The 19958-nt window shown below is 42.7% G+C and overlaps 1 protein-coding gene and 1 long non-coding RNA gene across 7 annotated transcripts in view; one reads left to right on the forward strand and one right to left on the reverse strand.

Annotated features, from left to right (window-relative positions):
• Nucleotides 1–4634: 4634 nt before the first annotated feature.
• Nucleotides 4635–19958, reverse strand: part of NSMCE2 (NSE2 (MMS21) homolog, SMC5-SMC6 complex SUMO ligase) — a 222642-nt gene continuing 207318 nt past the window's right edge. For 2 of the 6 annotated variants that reach the window (XM_082363137.1, XM_082363145.1), the window contains 3 exons: nucleotides 13223–13323; nucleotides 12705–12811; nucleotides 4635–4964 (listed from right to left, as the gene is read on the reverse strand). In XM_082363137.1, the coding sequence (XP_082219263.1) occupies nucleotides 4847–4964; nucleotides 12705–12811; nucleotides 13223–13323 (326 nt within the window). In that variant the 3' untranslated portion in view covers nucleotides 4635–4846. The other 4 variants (XM_082363149.1, XM_082363139.1, XM_082363147.1 and 1 more) reach the window with 3 other exon arrangements.
• The window catches only part of LOC309614578, a 47238-nt gene continuing 40616 nt past the window's right edge, over nucleotides 13337–19958 (forward strand). The window contains exon 1 of the long non-coding RNA XR_014236294.1: nucleotides 13337–16010. This is a non-coding gene — a long non-coding RNA (uncharacterized lncRNA). The remainder of the gene's footprint in view (nucleotides 16011–19958) is intronic.

The following is a 19958-nucleotide window of genomic DNA, read 5'->3' on the forward strand; positions in this document are numbered from 1 at the left end:
GAACTCTTTTTTATTTCACGTTAATCTTTAAGATGCAAAATCGCTTCTCAGAATATTGATAGAGATGTGGTTACCAGCTGAACTGGGGAAATCAATGGCTGTTATAGCCGTCCCGTCTTTTCAAATGGCCTCCCCTCCCTCTCCTGTAAAGCAGTGCCTCCCTCAGCTGATTTATATCATTTATACCCCATAAAATTCACCTGTTTCAAGTGTTGGATTCAATGACTTTTTTTTTTTAATTTCATTTATTTATTTATTTATTTATTTATTTATTTATTTATTTAGTCATTCATTCATTCATGGCTGTGTTGGGTCCTCGTTTCTGTGCGAGGGCTTTCTCTAGTTGCGGCAAGCGGGGGCCACTCTTCATCGCGGTGCGCGGGCCTCTCACCATCGCGGCCTCTCTTGTTGCGGAGCACAGGCTCCAGACGCGCAGGCTCAGTAGTTGTGGCTCACGGGCCCAGCTGCTCTGCGGCATGTGGGATCTTCCCAGACCAGGGCTCGAACCCGTGTCCCCTGCATTGGCAGGCAGATTCTCAACCACCGCGCCACCAGGGAAGCCCTCAATGACTTTTAATAAATCTAGAGTTGTGTAATCCTCACCACAATCCGGTTTCAGAACACTTCCTTCACCCCAAAGCAATTCCATCCTCACCTCCAGCCTCAGGCCACCAATAATCTACTTTCTGTCTTTATAGAGCTATCTTTTCTGGACATTTCATGTAAGTGGATTCATACAATATTTGATCTTTGTGACTGGCTCCTTTCACCAGCACCATGTTCAACCATGTTACAAGCATTGATACTTTATTCCTTTTTATAACCACATAGTATTCCGTTTGTATGGACCCACCGCTTCTGTTTAGCCACTTACCAGTTGGATATCTGTATCGTTTCCACTTTTTTGCTATTATAAAGCATGTTCCTTATGAACATTTACACACAAGTCTTTGTGTGAACATAGTTTTGACTTCTCTCGGGTAGATACCCAGGACTGGCATTGATGGGTTGTGTGGTGAATTCATGTTTAACATTTTTTTTTAAAGCCAAACTTTTCAGTGACTGCACCAATTTGCATTTCCACCAGCAATATATGACAGTTCCTGTTCCCACTCAGATTTAACTGCCTTCTTTTCAGAATAGTTACTCCCTTCCACAAAGTTTGACACAAGATAGAAGGCAGATTTCCAAAACATAACAGATTTCCAGTGCCACTGGGTCATCCACCCTCAGGATTTATCCCCCATATCCCAATCAGAAGGTTTCACAAACTTTTGATTAACTTCTTTTGAATCTTGTGACCTGATTTACTAAAACCCAATTTTTACTTACTCAATAATTTTCCTGTATTTCCTTTCTTTGTGCTACTGTCCCCCATACATGGCACTCACATAACCCTTTATGCAATTTATTTTTTTACATAACTGTCTACCCCAACTAGACAAGAAGCGCTCTGGAAGGAATATTTTTGTATCCAAAGTGACTAACACAAAACATGGCATAAAGTGGGCCTTAAAAAGTGTTTGCTGAATAAATACTTAAAGATGCAACATACACATTGGGTTCAAATATACTCTAATTTCCAAGTCAGCTTGTTTTCCTTCAAAAGGGCCATATACTTTGCATAGGACTGATTCACTGAAGAGGAATCTTAGGGTTTAAGAAAACCTTGGCAAGAAGTCCAAATCTTTTAGTTTATGTGACAAATCTGAGGCCTGGATCAGTAAAGTGACTTGCCCAAGGTCATCTGCATGTGCTGGTTAGGGATATGCCATTACTTCTGGAAGAAACCCTGCCATGAAGAGAGCAGGTGAACGGAAGTGTTGGGGAGACAGAAGTGGGGCTGGTCTGTGGGTAGAATCCTGAAGGCCAGGCCTGAAGTTCATTCGGTAGGAAAGGATATAGAATTACCCAATCAGTATTCTAGTAGATTAACATGGGAGGGGGCAGATGTGAGGTGGGAGACCAGCTGGAAGGCTAGAAAACAGTCTAAGTGTGAAGCCAGGAGGGAGGGCCTGGACTTGGTGGGGTGTTTGCAGAGGGGAGGAGGGGAGGAGCACTGGGCTATGCAAAATGCACCGATGACTGGAAAACGGTGCCCCCTCCCCTGGAAATGGCGGTCTCAGGAGCAGAAATAAGGAAGATGGGATAGAAGTGCAGGTCTGCTGATCATTTATGCATCCTCTACGGCCCTGGGGCAGGGAGCCCAGCGGGAGCCCAGTGGGTGAGAGCACTCCCTCTGCACTCACGGTTCCATCCCAGTATAAGCTCTACCACCACCACTCACAAGCCAGTGACCTCAGGCCAATGACTTAATGACGCCAAGCCTCAGTTTCCTCATCTGTAAAATGGGGTGATAACGCTTCCCTCTAGGGTTGTAGGGAGGATTCACTTAGGTGATATGTTTAAGGCACTTAGACCTGAGCCTGGTGTGTGGCCAGCGATCAGTTCCCAGTGGCCTCGGTTCCCCCAGTCCTGTAATTTCTCTGTCCTCACAGAAAACTTGAATTGGGGCATGTTCAGTTGGGAGCAGTGCTCCCAGCAGGAGTTGCTTCAAACTGGACACTCCATGTTTGAACTTCTATATAAGGTGAGAGAGAAATCATCTTATTGTTTGGAGTTTGTGGTAATGTTTTAAACTTACTCAATTGGAAATTTCTTAAAGGAACTAGCAATTTTTTTAAAATGCCATGTTCACACAATTATCCAGGTCCTAAACCAGTCATCCGAAGAAATGATTTAGCTACAATATCTGGTGCGGTTTTCAAATGTCACTCACGGGGACTTGGGTGATCTCAGATAACACTGGGGCTGCCCTGGGGAAAAGGGGATGGAACTCCCACCTCCTCTTTGACTAGAACTGCTCCCCTTTCAGCTGTCATATTATTACTGGGTTTCTCAGTAAGACAAATACGATTTCACTTGAAGAAAAGGTTTCACTTTTTTGGAAAACTCTTGTAATAGCAATTTAACAAATATACCAGATTGATAATGACAACCAAATGGTGAATCTTCAAAGATAAAAATAAGTTTTATATAAAACTTCAAATTCGTTAATTGGCTGGACAAGTATATGTTTCTGGAGACTAAAGAAGGAAAAATGTCACAGGATACAAATACCTTTTCCGTAGTAGAATGGTGTTTGCATTTTTCTAACCGATATCAGTGTCCACACCAATATTCCAGAATTCTCTTTAGAAAGAGTAGGGGAAAATGCAAATCCAACCTTGGGCAAGCATTTCATGCTTGCCCCTATCTGTTTAGGAAACAAATTATTTCACAAAAGAACCACATTCCATGAAAAGTATGTTTGTTCTGGCTTAAACATAATCATTTCCTCTGGAAGTCTGATTCAGGTAAAGCACCTTAAGAAATGCAAAATTACTTAGTTTGTAGACAACTGAATGTCATACTCCTTTCTGAATTTCATGAAAGTGTTTTCCAAATTAATTGTGCCATTTTAGACTATGCTTTGAAACTCAAGTGTGTTATTATTTCATGGCCTTTACTGCCTATTAGATATCAAATCCAGTTACTTCCTGCATTTTAGTGAACTTTTTTTTTGCACAAACATGTATATGCTTGTTTATTTACAAAAGGTTCCATTTTTAAATGTGGACTTGGAGTATATTTTTAGATTCTAAATAAATCGATAGGGAGGAGGAGAGCATACGATTAAGAATCCAGACCCTGGGACCAGATGATCTAAGTTCCCATCCCAGCTCAGCCATTTACTGGCTCTGTGACCTTCCACGGGTCACTTCACTTCTCTGTGCCTCGTTTTACTTATCTGTAAAGTGGGAATAATAACTGTACCTCTCTCATCAGGCTGTGAAAATGATAGGAGTTAATATATATGTAAAGTGCTTCGAATAGCACCCGGTATACAGTAAGTGCTCAATAAATGTTAGCCATTATTAGTTATTCTTGGTTTCCTAGTGTAGTCAGGGTATGCTTCGTTAGGTTTAATTGATTATTCTAGTTGATAAAAGGCTGCTATGGAGACTATGAATCGATTAGCACTTTTTATACAAATGGAATATAAATCAATGTTATTCAATTTAAAGACCCTGCTGGTCATAAGTCTACAGACTTTCGGGGCTGAAGGGACAGTACAGAACATCTTATTCAATATCTTTATTTCGTGGCTGAAGACCCCCCAGCCCCAGGGGGCTGAAGCCACTTACCGAAAGCCACGGAGCAAGGCAGAGAACAGCCAGGACGTGGTTGCTTCCGATGACGCTTCAGGATCTCAGAAGGCTGAAGCAGAGTTTCCATTATGGCATCAATTATCATCGCACTGATAAGCCAGCTACTGGAGCATTCTGTGCCCATCAGAATGACAAAAGCATTTACATATTTGGAACTGTCAATATACAAAGTAAATATAGGTAAGGGAGCTGGCTTTGCTTTACACTCTCATGCTCTTCTTTACTATCCTGATAGAAAATGCTTGCAGTTGGGGGTGTTTCTATGCGTTTGCATTTCAAACATGCCTTCCAAGACATTTTTTTTCTGTTAAAACTATAATAAAAAACAGTCTGAAGGATTAGAAATAGAGAAGTCTGGCACCACCCAGGCTTTACCACTGGAAGCATTTACACCTCGGGAGGCGCACAGATAGGACACACACAGATAATCAAAGTTTTATTTAAAATTGCAGAACACTTAAAAATAAACAATATAATATGCTTGAATGTTTACTGTAACATAGAAAAAGGCTTCCTTCAATTTGACCCCAAAGTATGCTATGCAACCAGTCGAGATGCTCTGACAAGCATCGCTCTCTACAGATGGCTGGGGTAGGAGGTAGGCTGCGGAGTTCCCTGCAGGCAGGGGGCCCTTCCTAGTTGGACTGACGATGTTTTTTCTTGTTGTGACTCTCGATCGCCCTTCTCAGCACCTCATCCTGGATGAGATCAGACATTCTCACGTCTGTGTGGCTACAGCCAATTTTCGGGCAACTGTGAGGGATGAGAAAACCAAATCAGGCCACTTCACCTTAATGCCTTCAGCATAAACTTCTCTCACAGGCAAGAATTTAAACGAAGGCATTTTTTATTTTAATTGAATGAAAGATTCTTTAAATTCTATAGTGTTTTACAATTTTCAAAAGTTTCACACAGGTGATTTCATATGATCCCATAATAACCCCTTTTTTTTCTTCTCGCCCCTATCTTGCCCCTCCCCCTCCCTCTCCCCACCGATAGCCACTAGAGTTTGTTCTCTGTATCTGTGAGTTGGCTTCTTTTTTGTTTTATTAGTTTGTTGTATTTTTTAGATTCCACAGATAAGTGATATCATACAGTATTTGTTTTTCTCTGACTTATTTCACTTAGCATAATGTCCTCCAAGTCCATCCATGTTGCTACAAATGGCAACATTTCATTCTTTTTTATGGCTGAGTAGTGTTTAAGGGAGGACATTTTACCAAAAAAGGAGCACACTTGAAAAATCAGGACCAATGTGCACTCATTCATTTGTTCACCGGGTGCCCACCTGCGCCAGGGCCTGTCCAGCACCGGGGGCAGGGCAATGCCCACTTCACAGCGCTCACTTTCCAGTGGGGGAGACAGATCTTCGCTAACTCAACCGCATAGATGCTTGCTGTGAGTTCATGCGGCATTAAGTGCTGCAAAGGCTAAAGAGGAGGGTCAAGGGAGAGAGTGTGAGCTAAGGGGCTTATCTAGAGGGGGTCAGGGCAAGGCTCACTGGGAGGTCTTATCTAGAACAAGGGCTGCATGAGGCTTGGGCTGGGGCAGCATCATGTGTAGAAGTCGAGGAGATAGCCGCTTGGTGCCCGGGAGTAAGAGCAAGGTCAGTGTGGCTGGAATGCCCAGGGCAAGAGGGAGGGCATTTGGAGATTTGGTTGGAGGGCGTGTGGGGCTTTGGATTTTATTTTAAATATGAAAACAATGGAGGGGTGGAGATAGGGGAGGGATGGGATTTGGCTTACATTTACAAAACATGACTCTGGCTGTTTAATACAGAACACAGGCAAAGGGGAAGCAGGGAAGAGAGGGGGATTGTGCAGCAGCCAGCAGAGAGAGGGCGGCTTGGATGAGGGTGTAGCGGTGAGCAGCTTTGGGATACAGCCGGAAACAGAACCTATGGGACTTGCTGACGGACCCGATGTGGAGGGTAAAGGAAAGAGCTGAGCTTTGTGCAGAGTCTGGCCCGAGCCGAAGGGGACTGGTGGTACCCTTCATCTCCACGGCAACAACTGGAAAACCGGGTTGGGATGGAGTCAGGCAGGAGTCCTGGTTGCTACATGTTCCCTCTGAAATGCCCACTAGTCCTCGCAGTGGAGAGACTGAGTGGGTTGATGGGGACTCAGGGGAAAAGCTGTGGCTGAAGAAATCAGTGGGTGAGTCACGGTTCTGTTTGGATGTGGTCTCCTCTGAAGGCAGTGGGCTGGATGAAGTCACCTGATTTCTTCTCAACATGAACCAGACTCTGGTAGAGTAGAGTGCCCAGTTTTGGAGTCAAGCCAACCTAGGTCTGAGTTCTAACTCCACTGCCTACTTGCTTATTATGAGACCACCGGCAACTCACTTTACCTTTTGGAGCCTCTGTGTCCTCAGATTTACAAAAGGGGCAGAATCCCAATTTCACAGGGCTCCAGGCAACACAGAGCTCAATAACTTTCATTCCCTTCACCATCTCCTAGGACTATCACCCGTCTCCTGATGAAAGCTGCTGATCTGTCTATAGATTGCATACCTCCAACGCAGACGGGCGCACATTCGTGCATTCATTTGACCCTTTTATGTGATTGGCCCTGTGCTAGTTCTAAGCACCCAGCTGTAAAATACAAATATAGGTTCCTGCCCCACACAGAGCTCTGGCCCAGTGATCTGAGACAACCCTCCAAAAAGCACAGATCAAAAATAACAAATTCAAGACAAAAGCTATAAACCAGAAGGGGAAGAAAGCAGATCATGGGAGCTCTAATTTGTCCAGCAGTAGAAAGCTCAAGAGTTCAACACAAAAGTGAAACTTTTTCTTGGTCTTGATTTCTGGACCAAGGCATCTTTATATTAGAGGAGCATTAATCAATGTAATGAATAATATGCTTGCTAACAATATTTATATTTAAAATACTGAAATGTGTCCTGTATGGTTGGGGACATGTGTTAAAATGTGATTAAAGAAAGGCAATCATATGAAAGATGATGGGGGTGATTTGGCCCAGGTATGATGATTTGGCTTTGCGTTAGGGGAAGGATTGGAGGTGCTTGAGACATGCTTTACACTGGTTTAAAACACCCTGCTGTCTCAAAGTGAATTCTTTCTTTCAGTATGAAAGTAAATAAGGTGAGATTATGAAAAGGATATGGACACTTTCCTGACTTCAGCAAAGGCATTTGTCATCACTTCAACTTCCATGACATGGAAATGCAACCTGAAGTCGGTGGTTGGGATGACCCTCAGTTAATGCTTATCAACCCACTGATCATTCGCACTGACTGCCAGGCTGTAGTCCCCCCGCTTCACAGAACAAAGTCTTTAGCACCAATAGTCAGACAGTGAATAAGCTGTTTTAGGGAAGTGGAGAGTGGGGTGGGGAGGACTTCCTGATGACATCAGTGGTTTTAGTCAGTAAATGAGAGCATTCTGAGAATGTGTGGTGGGATTAACCACACCAGTCAGCTGCAGAGCTGCATGCACATTATCCCAGGGCCACCCGTGTCACACAAAGAGGTCTGAGCTCACTTAGGGTATCAGCCCAGGGGACAGAGGCATTAACCAAAAAGCCCTCCCAACGGGAGCCAGAAGGCCTAAAGACACAACTACAGGCTCAAGGGTGAAAAAGACCTGGGCTCAAGCCTCCTGGCTGTGACACTCTGGGCAACTGATGTCATTAATGGGCCTCAGTTTCTTCCTCTAGGAAGGCAGAGCATAGGGTTGTTGTGAGAATGAGTAGGATGCGTGCGACAACGGTCCAGGAATTCACTCAGGTGCTCAATAAGCTGGTTCCTGCTCTAGGACACAACTTCCGTTCTCTAGAACCTTGTGGAGAAGAACCGGGCCCACCTACAATGCTGGCAGGAGGCAGGCGTCGTGGGAGCACAGGGTTGGGGCACCTTGCGCAGCACAAATGGGGGTTCCAGGAAGGCTTCCCGGAGGAGAGGTCGATGCAGGAGAACCTTGTTTCTCACCCCGTCTCAAATAAACAAACACAAGTCTCTAAAGAGGATAAGACAAGGTCATAATGACATGATACTGAATCAGGGCACTCCTCCCCTGGAGAAAGAACACTCTATAAGCATTAGTGCATTCATCCCCACGACATCCTGGTGAACAAGATAGGCGTGGCAACACCCAGTCTTAAGCTCTCGCGTCATTGCTGTGCAAGAGTCAGACCTACAGGCCTGGAAGGAGAGGCTGGGTCCTGAACTGGGGTCACTGACAGGGCAGAACATTCCACTGCAGCAGTGGGCAAGCGTGTAAGTGTCTGCTGAACAAAGGGACCAAGTCGTAGGGGGTCCCAGAGGCTGTGGGGACCCTTGGCCTCAGCATCAGCTGAAAAGTACAGGATTCTGGGTCTTACGAGCTCCTGGATCTGGGCCCCAAGAATTCCAAAGTCCAGCCCAGCTCTAGAAAGCAGGTCTGGAAATGTGAGTGGGATGGATTCCCATCATACCTAAACACAGAGTGTAACTCTATCCTACATCCTCTGAGTCTAAAATAATGTGTCACTAAGCAGTGAGGTAAGTAATACAAACATGAACAGTCTTGACCTCAATAACCCGACTGCTATTTGTTCAGCACGCTGTAGTCCAAAAAGAGCTTTCTCCTAAGTGCTTTGCTTCTCCACTGCCAAGAAAGTTGCTGGTCCAGAACTGGACTGGAATTCCCCACTGTTCCTTTGATCCTGAAATTCTGTGAGATGTCGCTATTTCCATTTTACAGATGAAGACACTGAGGCTCTGAGAGGTTAATGGACTTGTTGGTAAATGGTTAAAATAGGGCCTCCAAGCGCAATGCTGGAGTTCTGCTATTCAACGACACCTTTCTGTTCAACTTAATTGTACTCTCCGTGCTCTTAAATGTGACTGTTTGTTAATATAGCCTCTGTTCTTAAACAAAAAAGGAAAGAAATGACTATGGATAATAGGAAATGTCTTATTAATATGAAAATCATAAGGCAGCTTTATTAGTAAGATAATAAACAGCCTGATTATTAAGAGATGTGTTTTAAGAAACTATTCTAGGGCTTCCCTGGTGGCGCAGTGGTTGAGAATCTGCCTGCCAATGCAGAGGACACGGGTTCGAGCCCTGGTCTGGGAAGATCCCACATGCCGTGGAGCAACTGGGCCCGTGAGCCACAGCTACTGAGCCTGCGCGTCTGGAGCCTGTGCTCCGCAGCAAGAGAGGCCGCGATAGTGAGAGGCCCGCGCAGTGCAATGAAGAGTGGCCCCCGCTCGCCGCAACTAGAGAAAGCCCTCGCACAGAAACGAAGACCCAACACAGCTAAAAAATAAATAAATAAATAAATAAATTTATTAAAAAAAAAAAAAAGAAACTATTCTAACTATTGTATTTAGTTAGGGCTAAAGTCTCAACAATGGAGACTTTAAAATGGAGTCAGTGCCAGTAACACAATGTACCTGGAACTCCTGTCTGACAAAACATAGTTGGAACCAACAAGGAGGAAAAACTGAGATTCCTCAGACTGGATGTGTCACAGACACTTTTAAACAAAGGGAACCCGGAACTGCTCATTGCCCTAACATGCGTCCTGGGAAACAACACTAATTCGTGTTTAATCAGGAACCTCTGGAGTAGGCTTTGAAGAGGCACTGGATTCTAACCTGTTGCCAAATACAATGTACCTCATCCTCAAGATCCTGTCACTCCAGCACTGGCTCCTGTGATACTCAACTCGCTTATCTCTCATCCCTTCTCTCCTGGCTACGTCTCAGACTGCTTTGTTGGAGTCTTCTTCCTTTGATTGCCCTTTCAAAATGGCAAAATGCTTTTTTGTGGGTCTATGTTAGGTGCTGGGGGAACACGGTAAGCAGAGCAGAGCTAGATCCTGGCCTCGCGTTGCTCAGAGCCAGGCCAAGGTCCCATCCTTGGAGGTTCTCAGCTGGCTGTCACATCTGGTCCAGAGCTGTACCTGTGCTGGTCTGACTCTTCTGTATCAATAACCTTACAGTCAACATCTCACACTCAGAGCTCTCTCCCGAGCTCAAACACTCACATTTTCTGTGCCTCCTGGATACTTCCAGATGGCTGTATTGCTAGGACCTCAAACTCAGCATGACCCAAACTGTGCCTCTTATAATCCTTCCTAAATGTGTTCCCCTTACGACCTCTCTGTTGGCTAATGACATTGCCATCCTTCTAGACATCCTTCCAGTTTAGAAATGTCAGTCATCCTTCCACTTGTTCCCTTCAACTTCCGGCTACCAAATTCTGTCCATCGTACCTCTACGACCATGTGCCTCCTCATTTCCTTCCACCTATGACTCCTGCCTCAATCCCAGCTCTCATTATCTATAACTTACTCTACTGCAAAAGCATCTAAATTGACATCTCCACCGCATGCCTTTATTCATCCATCTCTTGAACTGCTACTGGAGTAACTTCCTAAAACCCAGGTTGACTTGCTTTATTCCCTCAAAACCCTGCAATGTTCTCTCATGCCTACAGAATAATGGTGGCAAGAATGATGATGAGAATAATGATGATGGGATAAAGTTTACTGACCATGTGACAGGTACTTTAAGTGCTCTACATATATCTTATTCAAATTTCAAACATACCAATGAGGCAACTACAACTATTATCATCAATTTATAGATGAGGAAACTAATGAAATCATGACATTTAACACCCTCTACAATGAGTATAGAATAGAGAGAGAACTTACATACACCACTCCCCTATTGCTATTGTCCAGAACATCCTTCTAATCACCGGCTAACATGCAATAACTGTTGCTGTACCTACTCTCCCCCAAGTGGAACAGACTCTGAATAGGGCGAGCCTCTTGGCTAGAAAGAGTCTTCTTCACCATTCTCTGAAATCCTTCTCATTTTTCAAGGCCCAGCAAAAATAGTACCTTCGCTGTAGTCCTTCCAGACTTCCTCCACTTGGACTTAACTGTTCTTACTAAGCTATGAGAACCTGCAGAGTTTGTGGAATCTGCACCCAAGTTATAGAAGTATGACAGAAAAATACCCACCTTTTCCAAATGACGGGTGTTACTCAAGTGCTTCCAAACATCATTTACAATTCAAAAAAGGCAAAGGACATTAGAAAGTCAAAGTATGTAATCAAGAAGATGCATTTAAATGTGAGCCTGCTCTGGGAGTTGCTCCCAGCCATCCTGTGACTTGGGAGAAATGTGCTTTTGTATCAGTGCCTGCCCTTTTCAAATCTGACTCGAGGAGAATGTCACAAACTTTAAGGAAGAAGAGCTGTGACGTAGAACTATCTGGGAATACCTATTCGTAGCAATTATGTCAACAAATTAAAATTTTGTTTTTCAGAGAATAAACATAGAAAAAAGTTAGGAGAAAAAGAAGGCTTAGAAGTCCAGAAACAAAGAAAATTACACTCACAAGGGAAAATGAAAGGTTCCTTAGGGAAATATGATATCTCAGTTGTAAGCTGGAAAGTCAAAACAGATAAAAATGTGCTCAAACAATCTCGATTTTGTAATCATTAGGCAGTTCTTCTAGAATAAATAGGGCAAACTACTTGACTGAATGACCATCAAGATATCTGCAGTCTCAAATGCCCTATCTTTAAGTCCACACCCAGATGAGGAGTGGTGGGGAATTCCAGTTCTAGGTCTGGACCAGCAAATTTCTGGGTGATGGAGAAGCAAGCCACACATCAAAGGGACTGTTATCACAAGTCCATTGAGAACTGGTCACACCTGCAATTCCATTCCTTCCACAAATCTGTGATAAAAGCACAAGAAATGCCAACCAAGTCAAAGCTAGGCTAGCCAACCCAGGCTTCTATTTAATTATAGAAACAGAGCCATGGTCCTCCAGGGTTGGAGCATGTGTGCATGTGTGTGTGTGCGTGTGTGTGTATGTGTAAGAGAAAGGGGTAGAAATATATATATAAAAGAAGGATTCTCTAAACATTCCAATTAAACATTTTTTTCTCAGTGCAGTCATCCATGAATTTACTTAAACCATTTGGGAAGTTATTTACGTAATTAAAGATACGAAAAATTTTCCCGGACAATCAAATCTTGATCATCAAGACCAACTGGATACGAATTCTTATCTTAGAATGATGACTTAATATATTTTTTAAACAAACTACCTGTATTGCAGGATGCAAAAAAAAAAAAAAAAAATTTTTTTTTAACCATTCCTTCTTGTTTGGGTAAGTGCATATAGAAAGGGGAAAAGAAATCTCTCGGTATGACAGTTCTCTACTTTTTTCAGGCTCCAGCACAAATTCATAAAAATTCCTGTTATCTAATGATTAACATTACATCCAATTCCTTTTTCTCGTGTTCTGAAGGTGTGGTTGAAGCTCCTTCAGTTTCTTCCTGAACAGATTACTAATTTGTTCCCTCATGTCCTGTTTTTCCATGTTGACACTATCCCTCCAGCTGAATGGACTTCACGGGAGAAGTTTAAGTGCCTTTTCCTCCAGCGTGAACGCACCGCCTCGGACTGACCACCCCCTGGGAAGGTGTCACTTCCCTTCCTGCGGCAACTCACCAGGCCTTTTTCTTCCGCTTGTGCTTGGACTCAATCATGCGAACAATGGCTTCTTCTTCATAGGTGTGGCCACACACTTTATTTTTCACTGGCTTCTTCATTTCCAACTGCAATCAAGGAGACATCAGGCTTTCAGGAATGATAGTGATCAGCTTCCAGTAACTTCTCCAAGCCAACAATTATTTGGCGCTATGTTTGCCTAGACCTGGGGCTTCCGAGGTTTAACCTCCCCATCTCATGGCTCTAGATAACTCTTAGGGCAGATGACCACATCAGAAAATGCAGGGAGACCAGTGGCACCAATGACACTTGGCCTGTGGGCCAGGAATTTATTCCTAGATCCCTAAGGGCAACATTGACTGAAAACTCTTTCCCAGGTATACTCTTCAACTCTCATCCCTGTCCTTTCCTCCCTCCTCAACTCTAGACATGAAATGAAGTCAGAAAGCAAACAGGAACCCTTTGCCTCTATGAAGTGAATCGCTTTTTCTTTCAGGGGAAGGAGGAGAAAACAGTACCTGTGTAATGGGGCAGATGAAGTTGGTCTGACTTTGGGTCACAATCATATCTTCATCAACTCCTTCCGTGCTGTCAGCCTCTCTGTCTGCTTGAAGACCATCTAGAGGGAAAAAGGGAAGTTGCTGAGTCTTGTTGGTCTAACCTGTCAAGGACAGGAAGGGATGGAAGGGTCTCCTTGGTGTTAGCCCCTGTGCTAGGCGCTTGGATGCATATTAACTCCTGCAGGGGAGGCAGGACCCTGCCCATGTTTGGTAAGGAAACAGATTTGGAGCAGCGAAATAACTTTTTCAAAGTTACAGAGAGTGAATTTGTGAGGGAGTACTGTTCACTAATCAAGAATGTGGCTTTGGAGTCAGAAGGACGTGGTTATCTTTGTCACTTCCAGCTGTGAGACCTAGTGCTAGCAAGGTCTGTTTTTAACGTCTCTATAACGTTATTGCAAAGATTAAGAGGTGAAGAATTTAGTGTGCTCTGCACAGCTCCTGGCACGAAGACACATTCAATAAATGATAGTTACTGTTGGACAGTACAGGGATTCTCAGACTTTTTGGTCTTAGAACCTTTTTGTACTTTTAGAAATTATTGAGGATGCCAATAAACTTTTAAAATGTGGTTTATATTTATCAAGATTTGCCATGTTAGACACTACGACTTAGGAATTTAAAAATATGTATTTATTAATTCATTTAAAAAGAACAATCCCATGACATGTGAACATAAATGACATTTAAAAAATTAAAAGTAATTATATTTTCCAGAACAAAAAAAAGTTAGAGATAAGAGTGGCATTGTTTTACATTTGTGAAAATATCTTTAATGTGTGGCTTAATAGAAGATAGTAGGATTTTGGTATCTGTGTATGCGTCCAGTCTGTCATGATAGCACATCACATAGTCTCTGGAAAAATTCACTTATGAAAAGAAAGAGAGTGAAAAGGGCAAATGACATCTTAGTATTATTATGAAGATAGTTTTGACGTTGTGGGTACCCTGAAAGGCTCTCAGAGTACCCTAGGGGTTCCTGGCCCACACTTTGAGAACTGCTGAGTAAATGAGTGGTAAGGCTAGCTTTGAATATAACTTATTTGATTCTAGTATCTGTGTTCTTTTCATGGTCCTTGCCCCTCACCAAGGGAAACTAGATAATAGATGGCTTCTGAATGGGGTACTGAGAGAATCTCATATGAAAGCCTTTCTTTCTGGAGAAGGCAGACTTGTCATTCTGCACTGAAATCAAAGATCAGTAGTGTTTTAAACACAAGTGTAACAGTGCAGTGACAGTGTAGTCCTTCCTCCTCCTTTTTCCCCTCCCTTTCTCTCTTCTCTCTTCCCTTCCTTCTTTCATTTTGGCAAAATATTGAATATAGACATTAAAAAGTGCCTCGCTTTTAATGTGTGAGGGAAACCCTTTTCTTAAGTTGAGATGGTTCTGCACATCTTTTAGTTCCTACAACTGCTGGCCCTGGCCTTCCCCCTTGGCCAGATGAAGTATATGCTGGAAAAGTACTACTGGGGGCAGGAAAAGGGCCACAGAGCACTTGTTCAAGGTCACCCAGTGAACTTATGGCTGAAACCCAGGGATTCTGCCCCCAATTACTCTGTTTTTTTGGTAGGGGTTTCTCTTTGTTTTAGCAACTAGTGCTATTTATATGCCAGCTTGTTGTATTTTCTTAGAGAAATGTCCCCCAAACAGCGCTTATTCCTTGAAGTAGGCAAGAGTGAAGCCCTCAGAGCTTAAGATTTCCCAGACAGAGCATTTTCTAACCATTGGTCATTAAGGTACAATGCCTGGGGCCTTTCAGCTTTTCAAGGGTCGATAAAAAGGTCTGAGACCTTGAAAACCATTTACTGGTTTCAAAACAGGATAACTACAAAACGGAAAATAATCAATTTTAAAGGTCTACAAAATGTAATGTTGGGTTAACTTCATTAATTGTTGATTTGGTAATCAAAAGTATTTCCTTTGGAAGCAATACATACGCTGGATTTAGGTTTTAATTTAATAATTCCCAAGTATGCTAAGATAATTGCTGAGAAATTAATAGCCAATTAGAGGTTAAATCACCTACTTGTAGCCAACCGTTTTCCAAAGCAAAATTGTAAAAATATCTTCAAAAAATTTTGCCAGCAATAAAATTATATTTAATGTGGAAGTTGCCATAGTTTAGTATGTTTGCTATGATGTGAGTTGGGGCTTCTGAAATAATTTTCCTTCGATCTATGAAGAGTCTTTGTGCTTCCCAGGACCTGTCTTTGGTATGAATAGCGCAAGAGTCAGACTCTTAAAAGAGTCCTCTTATCAACCCAATGATTCTTCACGATGGTTCAGGAAAGTTGGACAGGTAAGGAGAAAAGTCAAGGAGCAGAGCTGAGAGCTATTCTGATTCTTTGATTCACTTTCCAAAGCCTCCTCTTGCGGGCTGCTGCCACCCATTTCTGATTGTGCGTTTGACAGTCAAAATAAAAGTATCTCTTTGTCCATTTCTTACAGGGCTTACTCTGAACTGATAGATTTCTGACTGTATATGTTATACTGTGGAATTCACCAGAAAATCTGTTGGATGAATAACAGGGTTCAGCCAATGTGAAAGACTGTGGGTTTTTCTTTTTTTTTAATTTTCTATTTTTAAATTTCAAAAAGTAGAGGAAGCAAGAAAGCACAACTCAAATGCAATGCCAACCACTAGGGAAAGCTGAGTGGGGAACTTAGAAGCTGTAGGTGGCTATCAACAGCAGCGATCACGAAAGGAGAAGGTGACATAAGTGAGACTGGGAAAGAATGCCAACGGTGAGTAATAGCCCAAGGACCGAGAGTCTAAAAAGAGAAAGAGCCTCAATAGCTAAACTTCTCTTGAGCTAGAACATTTCCTCACCCGAAATCTATATTTATAGAAAGTGATATTAACGTTGGGATTCTACAGTGTGCTAAAACAAAAGGTCACATCTGGCAATAAATACCACTTACACTAATCTATACAGAAAGACAAAACTTTTTGATAAGCCCGCTGAAAGGAAGATTGGAGAGAAAAAATACAGATTGTCTACTAGAATCACAAAAGTTTTAAACTGAGGTTATTTATCCTTATTCTCTCATTTCCTGGAGAAAACGGACATCCAAAGACATTATAGGTTTTGTCCAAAGTCATGCAGGGAGTTAGTACAGTAAATCAATGTATATAGCTCTACTTTCTTGGCCTGCTTAATTTGAATACTAAAACCAGTGTATAGGTTCTGGGAGCCATCCCTCCCTCCCCCAGATTATTATTTTATTAATAATAATACCTCAAGTTTACTGACTGCTACATAGCAGCTACTATGCTGAGCACTTTATATACATTATTTCATTTAATCTGCACAAAACACCCATGAAGAACAACTTTATTGTTATTCCTACTGAATAGACAAGAAAACTGAAGCCTCCACAATATTTTTAAGGCAAAAGTAGAAAATATCAGCATTATAATAAAGAAATAAGCGGATTAAATCTGTTTGGTATTCAAGAGATCTCAAAAAAATTTCTGATTAAAAAAGGAAAAACAAGATGATGAGTCACACTGTTTTCCATATACATAAACAAGGCATGTTGTCAGAAGTATACGCGCCAGCTGTCAGCTTCCGCCCAGATGGGCAGATCTCAGACCCACACCTCACATCCATGCCCGGGCCCAGGGCACCCAAGCAAAGTGCTGAGGAGAGAAACCTGGGCAGGAACTAATATCTACAGAGCACCCAGGAGGGATGTATCAGGACTGAGTTAGTAACTTGAATGGGATTTTTTTGATGTCATAAAATAAAAACCAAAAGGAGAAGACATGAAAATGCTTGTAGTAGTAATTAAGTAAACAATCAAGGATTTCGAAAAGTCTACGAATATTCCCCAGTGATGTAAGGTTAGGAGGTCGGTGAGGGCAGTTATTGGATCCCAAGATGTGGTTAGTCAGTGATGACCACCAGTGAACAGCTAAATCCTCATCTCAGTCGTCCTCCTCCTAGTGCTCAAGCCCAAACCTTTGGAATCAATCAATCAATCTATCTATCTATCTATCTATCTACCTACCTACCTATCTTATTTATTTTGGCCATGCCATGCGGCATGCGGGATCTTAGTTCCCCAACCAGGGATTGAACCAGTGCCCCCTGCATTGAGAGCGTGGAGTCTTAACCACTGGACCGCCAGGGAGGTCCCTGGAATCATTCTTGATTATTCCTTTCCCTTCATTCCTCACATCCAAACCACTGGCAAGTTCTGTTGACTGGGTCTCAACTATATTCCCTAAATCGAAATCTAGCCTCTTCTCTCGATTTCTACTGCATCTTAGTCCAAACCACTACGGCCTTCTGCCCAGACCTCTTTAGGCGCCTCCTAACTAGAATCCCTGCTTCTTATAGGGGTCACCACCTCCTCCCCTCCACCCCTGCCTGCTTCTTACAGGGGCCTACATAGCCAGCTCCTCTGACCAGTCCCCCTCTCACCCACCGTGAACTTGGAACATGCCAAGCTCTTTCTCATATTTGGCTGCTATACTAACCTGCCTGGAATGTTCTGCCCTCTGGATCTTTGCTTGTACTACTCCTTCTTGTCATTTTAAAATGTTGGTTTAAATGTTGTCGCCTTGGAGAGGCCTTCTCTGACCTCATAAGCTAAAGAAGACACCAGCCCTCCTCTACCTCATCGCTCTGTTGTGACTGCACAGCGCATCTCTTTAAGTGCTACTTTCTTGTCTGTCTCCCTCTCTTCTACTTTCCCCTACTCCTGTCCTCTTCCAGGAAAGCAGGGACTTCGTTGTCTTGTTCATTGCTGTTCCCTAGATTCTAAAATGTCCTTGGCATGTAGTGGTAGCACGTTCAATAAGCATCCCACTAGTAAAGTGCTTCATCCAACAAGGCAGGAGTGGGCATACTTTTCACAAGGATATACTTAACATATTTAACAGATGCGGCAACACAGACACACACACGTCTCACACAATGATGATTTTATAGGTTTTAGGCAAATAACACAGAGGACTTCACTCTAGCTTGGGGTACAGCCTTGGACCCTGAATTCCATGTCAAAGGCAGCAAGTAAATGTTACAATTATAGCAGGCCGTGTGGTAATTACAAAGGAGAATCCAGACATGGTTTTGTGGTCAGAAAATACACTTGGGCCTGGCCACACACAGCCCTAATATTAGTCACTTGTCTGTCTTCAGGCAACCCAAATTTGGCTGACAGACAGTTTTACGCCAGCTGGGAATAAAAGTTGATTGCTATGTGCTTTTTCAATTAAGCCTCGACATTTTTCTAAAAGCACTTTTCTCTTAAAAGTTAGTAGCAAATATTTTACAAATATTTGTTGCCCGCCTGAAATGCTTATTGGACTGCCTGGATTATTTTACTTGCACTGTTCTGGGATGGCGTATTTGGAGTGGCTGAGCTGGTACATGGGAGATCCCCTCCCTAACCTGCAAAAGAAGGTTGATTCTAAGTTGGAAGCTCTGCAGTCACAGTGTCTGCATATGTGTCTGTGCCAACTCCCGACTTGTTGCCCCACCAAGCAGCCCACAGGCGGGGTTATGAGGGGCCTCATCTGTGAACTCGGACATGTCTTAGACTCCAAACGGAAAAAGAAGTGGGTCAGCAGGCTCAGTCTCTTTGGCTTGGAATTAACAGGATTGTGTGTGTGTGCGTGCACGTTGTTTTGGGGTCTACTCTACTACTAATGGGTACCTAGCTTTGTTCTTACTTTCTTCCTGGGATGAGTGGCCTGTCCTGAATGCTTCTTAGTTTCTTCCTGGGTTGAGTGGCCTGTCCTGAATGCTAGCACTTTGGTTGGGTCAAGTTACCATTGAGGGAATCCTAGTTTTGAAACTCTCTGGCACTGGCTAAGAGCTAAGACTCTTCTGTGTGTGAACAGCTTTTGCAGAATTAAAATGCAGATCATGTCCAGAAAGGGCCTACAGAATTAAAAATTTCCTAGGTGTTATAATCTTCATAGGATAGCAAAATTCAACAGACACAATTTCAACAAAAAATATTCAGCAAAGGTAGATTGACTTAATAATCAGAACAATGGATAGAACATAGTAAGGATCCGATAAACGTTATTTATCATGTATACATTTTATTATAAACCAATGCTATATAACTGTAAATTGTTGCTGCTATTGTTATTTTTATCATTACTTTGTGCCAGGTTGTATGCTTGGTATTGGCAAAAAATAATCCTTGCCCTCAGGGAGTTCAGTCACACAGGACAGATATATACAACACAAAGCAGTCTTGTGAGGGCTATGCACATACAAGATACTGTGGAAGGAAGCTCCCAGGAGCGAACAGGGTCAGCCTCTCTGAGGAGCTCATAATTGATCTGTGACAATGAGGAGGATCTTTCAGCTCACAACGTCTGAAACAACTCTGCTGCCCCCTTAAACATGAGCATTGAATTCGCAGCTACCTCAGGTCAACATTTTGATCAGTATTCTTCCTTCTTCAGTTAGCTATAATCTATATTCATCTCAGATTCTACACATTTGGAAGAAGCTATATATATCCAATACAATTCAATCCAACCCAGTCCAATCCAATCCAGTCCAACCAAACACAATCCAACCCAACCAAACTCAACCTAACCCAATCCCTGCAGCTAATCTCCTTCCTTTGAAATCCTATAACACCTACTGTATATACCATACTCTTTTAGCTTAAATTTCTTCATTATTCAATTGTTTCATGTGGATGGAACTTCTTTTCTAG

The sequence above is a fragment of the Balaenoptera borealis genome (assembly GCF_965194805.1).
Source record: "Balaenoptera borealis genome assembly, chromosome: 17".
Classification (NCBI taxonomy): Eukaryota; Metazoa; Chordata; class Mammalia; order Artiodactyla; family Balaenopteridae; genus Balaenoptera; species Balaenoptera borealis.